Genomic DNA, 13,376 nt, shown 5'->3' with positions numbered 1-13,376 from the left:
ACATTCAAATAGCAGGCCTTAATGGCAGACATGCACTGTGTGAGTTTGGGCAATTGGGAGGTTGTGACCCCTGAACAAAGTCAGTTAACCTGATCCTCGGGTCAAAGCAGTTGGCACATGGCCAGAGCTGAGTATAACTGATTACATCTGGATTACGTAACCAGATTCCAAAAATTAAGTACTTGTAATTGATTAAATTACATTTTAAAATACTCGTAATCAGACTACAGTTACTTTTTTATTAATTACTTATTAGTCACACAGCAGCAATACATTATTCATAATTTATTGATTCTCCCTATATCCTCTTTTTCATCTTTTAAATTTTCCTTTCTAAAATAACCTACCACTTAAATACACTCGGAGGGTCTTCCAGTTTTGTGGACATTCACACGGAGATCAGTCATTAGTTAGGTGGCTACACCACATCTGGATTTGCAAAAATCATTTTAGTTTTAAGATGCATTTTAACATGGCATCAATTGCTCTGAACAGATACATTTTTATTTGAATTATCACTCAGTAGGTTAACCATGTATTACAATGTCTTTGGAAGGCTTTTGTCTTGCACAAATTCATGTTATTTCATGTTTACATGTAATGCAGGCATTCCCAAACTTTTCTGTCATCTGAACCTCTTTCACCTAATATATTTAATTGAAGTACCCCTGAGATTTTAAAATATTTAAATCATTACCACATTTGCATGTTCACGGTTCCCTGATGTTGGTTAATGGTCACATGACATGCAGGTAAACAAATAAAATATTTAAAATATATATTTTTCTTAGTAAGTGTTCTATTTTGATTCTTGTCATTTAAAAAAAAAAAACTTTTTACATTTTATAATTTAATTAATTATTCGATTTTCATTAAACTCATGAACCCCCTGCAGTTTTCATAGTTGCTGCTATTGCTTTGAATAGAAAAAGAAAACTTGACTATGGAAATGTTGAGATGAACATTTATCATTCCGTTTAAAAAAAAAAAAAAAAAAAGAGTCCATTTGTGTGTCTCTGTATGTGTGTGTGTGTGTGTGTGTGTGTGTGTATAACACTCACAAAATGATGTAGCTTATTACCAGCAGATATAGGCTTTTAATATTTTAGTTAATCAGCCTGAATACAGCGTTCTCTCAATCTTTCACATGTAAACACAGAAACGTTTCAATGCACATGGTTTCTGAAAACAAGAAATTGTGAAATCATGACTATGTGATATTGTACAGCACAAAACATGAAACACTGTTTTTTTTGTACACTTGTATTATAAATATTTTACATTTGTATGTCCAGTGCTGTCATGCAACCTTTAAACCTGTTTCTGAAAATGAACATTTTCCTGAGCAGCACCTTGTAAGTTTCTTATTCTCATCTAAAGTGCAATAGAATGTGAGATTGTTTTTGATTTTCCTTATAAGGGAACATTATGACCAATGGAGACCTGTAATTGTCGAATTGCATGAGGTGTTACTACAGTGGGTCTTCACTGGTGTGGGATGGCATCTGTTTGTTCTGTTCTCTCTGACCCAGCAGAGCTCTTGCAGTGCTCCGGTTTACTGCCCAGCTGATGGCCATACTCAAACCCGATCCTCAGTTCTCCCACCTGTGAGTGCGGAAGGATGTCTGGGATCCATTCAATCACAAAGGGCACAGGCTCTGTCTGCTCAGCAGCACATGTCCCTGAGAGAAACCATACCACAGTGTTTTAGTCATAGAGCACAATACATTGAATGATAATGATTATCCACTTGTACAAACCTCCTCCAAGTGACACAAAGTCAAAATGACTGGATAAAAAGGTCATAATTATCGAAATTATGAGATAAAGTAAAAATAATTAACAAATCGCAACATAAGTTATTACATAAAAAACAAGTATGACATACAAAGTCGAAATTATAAGATACAAATTCATTGACATTGACTAGGTCATGCCATTGTTAAACTACATTTTAGGTAGACTATCTGTAGCCTTTATGATATCGATCATCAATTGGAAACAGGTGCACAACCCCTTTGGTGTGTGAATTATGGGAGAATGAACAAGCAGACACAGAGCCGGTGTACTATGATAACATTCACAAATTTATTAAGGAAAAATGGGTTATATTTATACAGATAGATTCATGCAATAACATACAGAATGTCTTGGGCATCCAATCAAAATACTCAAACGTCAAACATTACCTTATATGGATATTTAGAAATATAACAACCATTAAGATGTGCGTGCAAGCATGTGTGTGTATGTATGTGTGTGTTCTGGTGTGTGTGTTTAGTTCTCTTTTTTTCATGCGGGTGTACAAGGTGTCCAAGGTATAGTTCTTGTTTTGTCTAGGTAAATCTGTGATGGGCACATAAAGATAGGAAGTAACACAAGGGCAGTCAAAAGTGGAGCTTAAAAATAAGCATTAAAATATTCATATTTTAAATAATGTATGATTTAGCACTTAACTTTTAATGAAAAATGTTAATATGGCTTTTTATGTTATAATTATCATTTACCAAAGCATGATTATTTCTTATATGGCGGAAATGGGTTTCCTAGCCTCAGACATGATATGCAGGGAAAAAAATATTTGTATCGAGGCCACAAGTTAACGATACGTTCCCACGACTTACTAATTCGTTACCTCGTTTTAAGTACAACGTGTGCACGATTTACTAATCCATTCTGTTCATCGAATGATTTGTCAATAACTAATTTCTCTTTGCGAACAGGCTACATCCCCATTACATTCATGTCATATGTTATTATGTATTGCAGTATTAAGTATTCCAGAAAGAGGTGTATTATATATTTCTGGATTTACCTCGATATTGTACTGAATATAGTGTAGAATATTTCTGTTATGGCGCAACAACTTTGACAACTGAATGTCTCATATTTGAACAGAAAATAGGGTATTATGATATATACCACAAAGAGCATAAAATTTGCCATGCTATGAATTATGAAAAATGTTTGAAAATGGAAATTTTTTATCTGTCCATTTGTTGCTTTGGTTATGTCATGTGATTGCTAATTGAAAAAATATGTGTGACCCTGGACCACAAAACCAGTCTTAAGTCGCTGGGGTATATTTGTAGCAATAGCCAAAAATACACTGTATGGGTCAAAATTATCGATTTTTCTTTTATGAACAAATTTTTTTGTTATGATTTTAAAAATCATTAGGATTAAGTAAAGATCATGTTCCATTAAGATATGGATTCCTACCGTAAATATATCAAAATTTAATTTTTGATTAGTAATATGCATTGCTAAGAACTTAATTTGGACAACTTTAAAGGTGATTTTCTCAATATTTTCATTTTTTTGCACCCTCAGATTCCAGATTTTCAAATAGTTTTTTTCAATAGTTCAACTGGTTTTGTGGTCCAGGGTCACATATGATGTATTTTCATGGTTAAAACCATATGTACGTAGATGCCTTATTTTGAACCATTGATCCACCATATTGGAACGGTCAAAGCCGGTCCGTGAACACTCAAGACCAAGTTGTCTGTGTGTCTGTAGAAAACTTTTCTTTGGGAATTTAAATTTGGGCAGTTTTTACAACCAGAGGCTGCGCAACATTGTGGCATCTTGGAAAACCCACTGATTTTTACTATGAGTGACAACATATTGACCATTCCAAGATGGCTGACGCTGCAGTTGGGGAGTAACTAGTTACATGTAATGGAATTACGTAATTTAATTATGAAATAAGTGTAACTGTAATCTGTTACAGTTATACTGAGAAAAAAGTGTGTAATTAAATTACAGTTACTTATGAAAATGTTAGCGATTACAAAGGGGGTTGCATCTGAATATTTTCACACACATACAGATATGATTGATTTCTTTCCTAATTTCATTGACTGCTTTAAAATATGAGACACCAATGTTTCAGGAGTTTAGGACACAGAATAAGACGCATACTTCACTGTTTTATTTCCAATTTGGGTTTATGTATATGCTATATTTTTGTTTTTTCCAAGGTATTGTTAGATGCCAGTGTTTCCTGTCAGAACTATGCAAAGATTTGATTTCAAAAACAGTATCATAGCTATTAAACAGTTTCTTGTTATGATTTTAAAACTGTATTTAACCTCAAAATGATCTCAAAGTAAAACGAGGTGCTAAAGTCTAATTTTGTTATTAAATTATTATAATCTTAATTCAGGTAAGTATTCATTGTTGAGTACTGCTGTAAGTTTAACCCTGCCTGCTTTAAATGTTTCAAAACGATTAACAGTTGAAAACACTCATTAGAAATTTAGAAAAGAAATCCAAAAGTAATCAGTTACATTACTTTAATACAGTAATTGAAATAGTTACACTACTTATTACATTTTAAACAGGGTAACTTGTAATCTGCAACCTATTACATTTCCAAAGTAACCTTCCCAACACTGCAGACGCATTGACGTGTCGGAGTGGTCGAATGTGGCATCTACCTATACATATTTATGGTTAAAACTACATTCAACAACAAGCAATATTGTAGAATGTTAAATCAGGAATCTAAAAGAACACTCTTTCATTCTTTCTATCTAAAAGAACAGTTCTTTCAGCCAGTGGAATCACTTCGGGTCCAGTTGGGGATGAGAATTGATAGGGGAATATGATTTGGCACAGTAAATAGTATATAGATGCACTTACCCACTCTGAGGAAGGTACGTAGCTCCAGTGGTCTGATGGCCAGAGGCTTATTGGTGCGTGAATGGTGGCAGGTGTCAGATCCAGGATCAGGAGGAGTTTCCCGACAGCGATACGGTGAATAGGAGCCGTCACTGTTCTTCACAAAACTTTGAGTGAGTTCTAGAGGTAACTGTTCAAACAGAGTGCCATCATTTAGAGACACAGATGCTATGGCCATTAGTGAAGATCTGACACATCAGGCAGCAAACGAGTACACACCTCTGGGGTATCAAAGATGCGTTTCACATGCATCAAGTTGGTAATGTGCCAGGTGTATTTAGAGAAAGAGCCCAGAGGCAAAGCGTCATTACGCACAAATGCTAAAAACACACACATTACAAAATTTTAAAAACAAGGTGTATCCATATCTATAATCATCAGACGAGATGGTTAGCATGTGATAAATGTAAGGTTTGATGGCTACATGGCTAACAGATATTCTACTCACTGGTGGTGTAGTTGGGTAATCGTCTCTTCTTTGAGCCCAATGATAAACGCTGCTGTAAGGCATTGAAGAAAGCCTGAGGGATGTGGAACACCAGCGGCTCAGGCTTTCCTGTTCACAGAATAACCTTCAGTATCAAATCTCATCTGTTCAAAGGTAGAAATGCTTGAAAAGTAGGAAACTTTATTAATATAAATATATGTAAATGTATATGAAATTTTACATATCTTAAAGCACCCTAATTTTCTTATAAACATTGTCTTTTTACTAAACAGTTTATTTGTTTTGTTTTTTGTGTGTCATTTCATAAATTTTAAAAAGTATGTTTTGCAAATTGTTTTACTTTTGCTACATTTTACAAATTTGTATTTATTTTTTAAGTATATTTTTATGACTAAAAAAAAAATTTAAACATCATAGTATTGTTGTACAACCCTTGTCAAAAGTTTTGCAATATTTGACAACAACTTTATGACAATTAAACATAATAATGAGAAGCATCCTGTCAAGAAATAGATTTTATAATTCCACAATATTATGGAAAAAAAAGAAAATCTCGACAGGATGATTCTCATTATGCCAAGTGCCCTAAAAATGCTGTCAAATATTACAAAATTGCAAGTATTGAAGAAATCTGAATGCTCATTCTTTTTTTTTTTGCTTTTTTTTTTTTGCTTCTACAAAATTATGAAAAATAGATGTGCGTTATTGTACGATACTATCATACATATTTTTTACATGCAATTTTATTGTAAATGAAAAATACAATTATTTCATAGTCTCCCACTTATAATTCATAACTTTATGATGGTGTCCATGTGCACTGAACTAGTAAATACAATCTTACATATATGACTTGAGTGTACCAATAGGCTTCATAAGCTTTAATTAAAATATTTTTTTCTTTTGATCTTGAGGTGAAATGTGACCTGGACATGTTCTTGACAGGCTAATATTCTCTTACCATCAAACTGAAAGTGCATCGTCTGATGGATCCTCTCAGTAACACTGGCCAACCACTGCTGGAAACCCAGTGACACATGTGTCTCATCCACCGGCTGGCTACTTCCTGTTTAATTCACCCAACCACACAACACATATCAAAATCAATAAACTACGATAATGATATATCATTTATATTTTCAAACTTAAACGGGTAATGTGATTATAATTCTCTCAAAATCAACCAACAAATGTTTCATATCTCTGCTAAAGAACAATGAGAGTATGGGAAGGATACAGAAATACAGTCAAAGAAGAAGAAAAGCAAAAGTGTGTAAGGGAAGAGGAAGTATCTGGCAGCACCTGGGTTCCTAAGCCCAGTAGAGCTGGAGTGTTTTCTGTGAGTGGGCTTGCGCTGGTTTAGGGTGGGAGCAGAAGTATCTTTGACAGCCAGAAGAAACGTGGAGGACACAAAAGAAGCTGTGTGAAACAGTAACAGGTCCACGGAGCCAAAGAATAAAAGAGGAAAACAGATTACAGAGATGGTCAGTAACTACAGAACATATCAGCAGCATTTATACGTCAACAACAGATTTCAGAGACTCAGCCCACACAGAATCTGTGCCAACAGAAAGCTCAGATTTCCTCAAAATTGAAACATCCATCATTCACAAAATTCCCTGCTTCTGCATCTGTTTATTAAATATGTTGGTGAATCTTGTGTCATTTTTTGTAGTTGATCTAACACTCTCAGCTCAGCTTGACAAATTTGACCACATACATGCATTTTCATGTTGTGATTATCCCAAAAATAATTACAAAAACTCTTTTCAGACCCCTTTTCATAGAAATGCATAGGCCAGAACATCACTAACTAAAAGTGGAACATGGTTCTAGTGGATTGTAACCCTCATGACTGTGAGCAAGAAAATTACTACATTTTGTCACTTCTAACTTTCTCTATGAGTGATCATTTTATATGTAAATACAGCGAAACAACAGCACAGCCTTTGTTTTTAACTTATGTCTGTAGTGATTTTGTCAGATGACACTGCAGTTATAAATCAGGATTTTAGCATTTCATGCTAATTTCATGGTAAAGAAAAATACGTTTTATTCAGTGTTTGGCTGTATTAAAATACAGAGAGCACACAGAGTAGGACAGAAACAAATGTAAAGGGTTGATATTAGGTAGAATGAAAATACAATTTAACAACATGAATATGCTAATTTGCACACAGCACAATCTAAGAACATTTAGCAATTTTCAAGCAGAATTTTGCTACTTTCCAGTGAAAGTACACGGCAATAGTGGCCTTTGTTCAGTAGGTCTGAGGTCACACATTCCGTGAGGACTATCCATGAGCTTTAACTTACCAGTAGAGGACTCCACAAATTTGAGTCTCTTGGAACGATGAGAACTGGAAGGCTCAATGTGCTGCTGAGAGTCAGGTATACTGAGCGTTGTGGCATCTGCCCTCTCCTGCAGTCCTGGACATGCATAATAATTCTCACAGTCATCTCAGATACACAGAAAAATACTCAACACACTATACAGTATATAGATCTGCTCCAAACCTTTAGTAAACCCTAATTAGATATCACAGGTGTGCTATCAGCACAAATGCTGTTTACCTAAAGGTATGAATTGTATACTCTCTAATACAGCTAATTCTGGTCAAGACCTAAAGAAGCATTGCATGTATCTTTAATGGTGAAAGCAATTATAGAATGTACTGTGATAATCACCTGCAGTGCGGAGGAGAAAAAAAAATGTTGAGAGGACATTACTAATATATTTCATTCAATATCAAAAGGTATCAATAAAATGTTCATCTTCCAATTCATGAACTACATCCAATTCAAAATGTAAAATCTGAAAATATATTTGTGTACTATGCATTTTGAAGTTTATTAGATAATGCTGTTAGCCTGGCATCATGGTAACATCAAAATCTGTTGGAAACAATTCAGTCAAGTTTCCTGTACACTTCAGAAGCAGTATTTTGTGCTGCACAAATGGCTTTCTATGTAGAGCTTTCTGTCACTTTTGAAACCTTGGTTTGGATGCATCCTTAGAGCAGGGATAGTCAACCCTGCACCTGGAGGATTATCTTCTTGACTGTGGTTTTCAAGTAATCCTAAATACCTTGATTAGCTGGTTCAGGTGTGTGTGATTAGGGTTGGAGCCAAACTCTGCAGAATGGTAGCCCTCCAGTAGATGGGTTGGCTTAGGCCACATTCACACGAAGTCTGAGCTTTTGCTATTTGACTTTTTCCTCATTCTAAAAAAAAACATTCTGTAAACACTGTGTTGTCTCAAGAAATATCTGCGTACACACGAAATCACTGAAACCCGACTCAAAACGATGTAGTATACATGCCAGACCAGTATGTGGTGCTGTAGTTCTGCCACAGAGATAACGTACACTAAAAACGGAGAAAACGACTTGGAGCATGCGCATAAACCTTGCGTGCTGTATACAAACCCAAGACAACACCACACGAGAAGATTTTGCTTTAGTAAAGCTAACAGGCTCAGTAGCTTCTGCAGCACGAATACAAGCATTTAGTCCGCCATTGTTGTTGTTATGAGACGTAGCGGTGTCTGACTAGGGTTGAGACGTGGGGTGATGACATCATCGTTTCACAAAATATACGGATATGTGACATACTTGGCTATGTTTGAGGATAAGTGAGCGGATAACCTCAGCTTTCGGTTCCAAAATCGGAGGTTATTTTCAGGGTATGTAAGTAACCATAGCAACTTGCTCTCTGAAGATAACCTGCTCCGGAACAGGTCATGTTCCAGGGTTAGTTCACTTCAGCGCTATCAGAGCATGTATGATCTACTGACGAGCCTTCAGTGGGCGTGACAGATAGTGCACAGTATTATATATTATTACAATACAGTTATGTATATAGCCTACTATATATATATATATATATATATATATATATATATATATAGATAGATAGATAGATAGTTGTATGCTATTTTAATGATAAAGCGCTAATATAAGTAATAAATAAGGTTAGCCTATATATTGCTCTAATATGGTTATTATATTTTATTGGCATATATAAGTTATCTGTACAAATTATAAAACACTAATGACAAGATAATGTTTAATTTATTATATTAGCCTGTATATATATATATATACACATATTTATTACATTTTATATTATCATCTCACACATGGATCGGCATTTTCTATAATGTATTTCTATAATAAAAATACATATCTGATATTACTTAATATATAATTAGCATAAAACAAACAATATAATTCTAATTCTCAAGGATTAAAGATTAAATGAAAAAAAAAATGATTGCAAAACCATCAATTAGGTGGCGATATGCAGCATAAGGCATAAGGCCTACATGACCTTTGAACAGAAGAAGAAGAAAGAAGCACTATGGCGCGCTTATTCTTAGCGTCCGTTTCCATAGTGACTCGTCGATTTGTCGCTCTGTTGAGAATGTCTTGAGTCTTAACCAGGAACATACTCCGAGTTGAATGAACTTACTCCCGGACGTGTTTTTGGAACCACATACCTCGAGTAAGCAAGGTTTGGGGTTAATCAACCGAAAGTTCAGGGTTTATCTGACGGTAAGTTAACCATGCTTTCTGGAATACACCCCTGATCCATCTGGGCAAAACACAGATACGATACAAAATGTTTACGTATACAGTTAAACATGTCTCCGTGTAGATGGGCCCTTAGAGAATCGCTGCCTATTTTAGGCCGTAGACTTGGGGATCCACTGCTGAGCACATTTTGTATGCCTTGCTTATGTAACACACCTGATTCAGATAATTAGCTCGTTAAGAGAGAGCTAGATGAACTGAACTGAGTGTTCCAGATAAAAGAGACATCCAAAATGTGCAGAGCAGTTCGTCCCCAGGACCAGGATTGAAAACCACTGATCTAGGGGTGTCTAAACCGTCTCCTGAAGGTCCAACATCCTGCAGAGTTTAGCTCCAACCAGCTCCCACACGCTTGACTGGACATTTCTACTAAGTCTGAAGTCCTCGATTAGCTGGTTCAGGTGTGCTTATTGCAGCTTCAGGAACTGGATTGGACACCACTGCAATAAACAGAAATTAGGCTCACTAGGTAATTGGTTCTTATTGTGGGTCACTGGCCATTCTCGTCCCGGCGACCCACTGCTCTGCACATATTGGGTGCTTCTCAAACGGAAGGCTGCATATTTCGGCCGCCACGTCATCAAAAGTCCCTGAAGGCCATCTCAAGCGGAAGGATCCTTAGAAGACTAGCCTACAAGCCTCTGAAGGACGCTGCCTTCCGTTTAAGAAGCACCCTTTGTATTTCTCTCTTATCTGTCACATTCAGTTCAATTCAATTCATGGAGATCTCTCCTAATGAGCTGATGATCTGAATCAGGTGTGTTAGATAAGCATAAAAAATGTGCAGGACTAGAATTGAGAACCACTGCACTAGGTTTTGGAAGAGAGCTTATGTGCAGGTGCACATAAGGCAGGGCTGAGCAACTTCAGACCGGGAGGGCCACTGTCCAGCAGAGTTTACCTCCAACCCGAATCAAACACACCTGTCTGTAGCTTTCTAGTGATCTTGAAGACCTTGATTAGCTTGTTCAGGTGTGTTTGATTGGGGTTGGAGGTAAACTCTGCTGGACAGTGGCCCTCCCGGTCTGAGGTTGCCCAGCCCTGACATAAGGTGACAACCTAAATCCTAGCTCTTCAACCCTCTCCTGGGGACCCACTGTCCTGCATAGTTTAACTACAACCCTAATCAAACACACCTGAACCAAATAATCAAACTCCGCTAAATCACTTGAAATATCACAGTCCAGGTGAGCTAAAGCAGGCTGGAAATACATTTTGGAGGATAGTGGGTCTCCAGGAAAAGGGTTCAAGACCTAGGACCTAAATGGCAGACTTACCATTAATGTTGTAGTTGAGGAAAGCTGAAAACTCCGAGGCCAGCTTTTCATCACTTGTGAAGGCACAAACGCAAGCATAGAAATGGAGGCAGCGCTCAGGTAAACTATGCTGGTGGGAATTTTCTCCTTCGTTGATATTAGACTGACCCTCATTTCTCACCCCCAAATCCCCCTTGGTATTAGATGCGTAACATGCACAGCGAAAGGGAGCCAGACCCACAGTCTTGTCTTTAACACCAGATATGGTCGTTGTCAGATGCAGCAGTCCCAGAGGGTGGGCTTCACCTGGCTGGCACTTCACTATTAGGGTCCCTTTAGAGACCCTCTGCACTAGGGGTCCCGGTGTCTCGGTAGCCAGTCTCCACAACTCCTCTTTAGCCTGGGAAGTGGTCACTAGGGCCTCCAGCACAGAGCTCTTGAGTGGCAGAGGTGTTGCTTGGGTCTGACACTCCATGGCTTGCTTCACATGGTTACAGGGACTTTTGGATGGTTGCAACACTTGCTGATGGCCACCTTCAACTGCCAACTCACTTTCGTTCTGCTGGCAAGAGGGCATGTAACAGCGACCAAGGTTGACACGGGTCAACAGGGTTCCATCTGCAGTAGTAATGGCTGTATCCGTGAGGACTAACTCAACAAAGCCCCGTTGTTCAGAGCCACGTCCCCGCTGACGCACAGAGAACACTTGTGGCCCCCCAGCCCTGCCACCTCCACTGTCTGTCACAACTCGAACCACTTCACATGCCCCTTTCTTTAAATGTCCCGTTCCATGCTCCCCATCCCTGAAGATGGTTCCACAGGCCTTGTTCTTACAGCTGAGGCCACGGGTGCCATTGTAAACGCCACACTGAGGGCACTTGCGGATGCCTCTTAAGGTAGCCTTGCCCAAGTTGGACAAAAATGCAGGAGTCTTCCGCTTGTCCCGAGGCTTCCCGCTCAAGTTGCCAGAGCTTTGAGTAACGGGGGAAACCACTGTTTGTGATGCCAGTGGTATTCCAGAGTTTACCAGAGAACCATCCATTGTTAGCAGATGTACACTGAAACCGAGATTGATATGGCACAATTTTATTGTTCATCAACAAGGGGGGAGCCCTAAACAAAGGACTGTTTAATTGCTGTAGTGCTACGATGGTACAGGGCAGCCTTTTTACTGAGGCACAAACCCCAGTGAAGTATCGCTGTGTGTCTCAGTAAAATATTACTGTTAAATCCTTGTCTGACTGTGGAGATTACCATATACCATGTGCTGTTCTGTAAAAAGGTCTGAAACCGTTCATGGTTCAGTTTGATTCATTCAGACCGTTCACTCACACATTGCATCATTTGAAGAGGTTTCTCACATCCTGATAGATTCTTTATGACAAAAAAGAGCACTGGACAGATATTTGCCTACAGTCCTTTGTAGGAAACAAAATGTGCAAATGTATTCTATTGTTTGGCAGCAAAGAAGCTGCTCAGTACTGTGCCTGCAACTTGTGAATACTGCAGGCCAAGAAAATTTATATTTACAAAATATATAACCGTACCAAAAAAAGAGTATCAAACTATGGGTATACTTACTTTTTATTTATTTATTTGTTTGTTTAGACTAGGGGCCTATGAAAGGCTAGAAATGCTCCAGGTGCAGTGATGGTATCACATGGGAATACCATGTCAGTGGAAGGTTAACATATAACAATATATACCAATGGTACTTCAGAAAAAAATAAAGAAATAAAAATGTTTTTTTTTTGGCACTTTATTGGGTTAATGTAATCTCTGATTGTAAAATCCCTAGGCAATAAAACTTTTTAAGTCTACATGATGAATGACCATAGACAGATCAAAATGAATAGTTTTAGTACATACTTCATTATGTAAATTTAAATAACAAAGAAAAAACACGTTAAACATCCAGTCTTCAAATTCTTCAAGAAGACACATGCACATTTGCACAAATGATATGAAAATGTCATTGACATGCAATCATACTGTACTACAGTAGAGATTAACAAAGCATTGAAATGTCACCGATACATCGGGACTGATTTGAGTTAAACATTAGTTGTTATGAATGAACAGAGTTAAGTAAATGATGATGAGAGACAGGCCAACCTCTACAGCGGCGCTCTCCAGGCAGGCGCTCAGTGGTCAGATTCCGCGGAGGACTTCACTTCAGAGCTTCAGCGACCGTCGCCATTCCTCCTTACAAACAGACTCTCCGCTGCGGCTGTAACGAGCTTCCCGATTGGCCACAGGGCGACCAATCAAAAGCATACTGGGAACTGAAGTCAATAGTGACTCTTATTATTTACTAGCTCAGTAACATTTTGGAAAATAATTATTTCTCCCTAATGTCGTTGGCTTGTTCTTTGTTTTAATTTCTGG

The 13,376-nt window shown here is 37.6% G+C and overlaps 1 protein-coding gene across 3 annotated transcripts; it reads right to left on the bottom strand.

Annotated features, from left to right (window-relative positions):
* Nucleotides 1-1,074: 1,074 nt before the first annotated feature.
* c05h2orf42 (chromosome 05 C2orf42 homolog) lies at nucleotides 1,075-13,202 on the bottom strand. Of its 3 annotated transcripts, XM_058777557.1 has the most exons (9): nucleotides 13,104-13,202; nucleotides 11,010-12,046; nucleotides 7,454-7,567; nucleotides 6,440-6,556; nucleotides 6,099-6,203; nucleotides 5,138-5,245; nucleotides 4,909-5,009; nucleotides 4,651-4,819; nucleotides 1,075-1,682 (listed from the first exon to the last, which is right to left on the bottom strand). In XM_058777557.1, exons 2-9 carry the CDS (start codon nucleotides 12,028-12,030, stop codon nucleotides 1,486-1,488), a joined length of 1,932 nt encoding a protein of 643 aa, XP_058633540.1. In that variant the 5' UTR covers nucleotides 12,031-12,046; nucleotides 13,104-13,202; the 3' UTR covers nucleotides 1,075-1,485. The 3 variants fall into 3 exon arrangements, with proteins under 3 accessions (XP_058633540.1, XP_058633542.1, XP_058633541.1); XM_058777559.1 differs by lacking the exon at nucleotides 6,440-6,556; XM_058777558.1 differs by lacking the exon at nucleotides 13,104-13,202 and having other exon boundaries at nucleotides 11,010-13,046.
* Between the last annotated feature and the right edge of the window lie 174 nt (nucleotides 13,203-13,376).

The sequence above is a fragment of the Onychostoma macrolepis genome, chromosome 05 (assembly GCF_012432095.1).
Source record: "Onychostoma macrolepis isolate SWU-2019 chromosome 05, ASM1243209v1, whole genome shotgun sequence".
In the NCBI taxonomy this organism is placed as follows: Eukaryota; Metazoa; Chordata; class Actinopteri; order Cypriniformes; family Cyprinidae; genus Onychostoma; species Onychostoma macrolepis.
Note: the sequence above shows the minus strand (reverse complement) of the source record. Positions and strands in the feature narration are given on the sequence as shown.

Bases quoted from the DNA above. Each gene is read 5' to 3' on its own strand.
- c05h2orf42 (XM_058777557.1), bottom strand. From the start codon at position 12,030: ATGGATGGTTCTCTGGTAAACTCTGGAATACCACTGGCATCACAAACA. The intron at 5,010-5,137 runs GTGAGTAGAATA...GTGTGTTTTTAG, and splicing joins ATTACCCAACTACACCACCA to CATTTGTGCGTAATGACGCT. The intron at 4,820-4,908 runs GTGTGTACTCGT...CTGTTTGAACAG, and splicing joins GCATCTTTGATACCCCAGAG to TTACCTCTAGAACTCACTCA.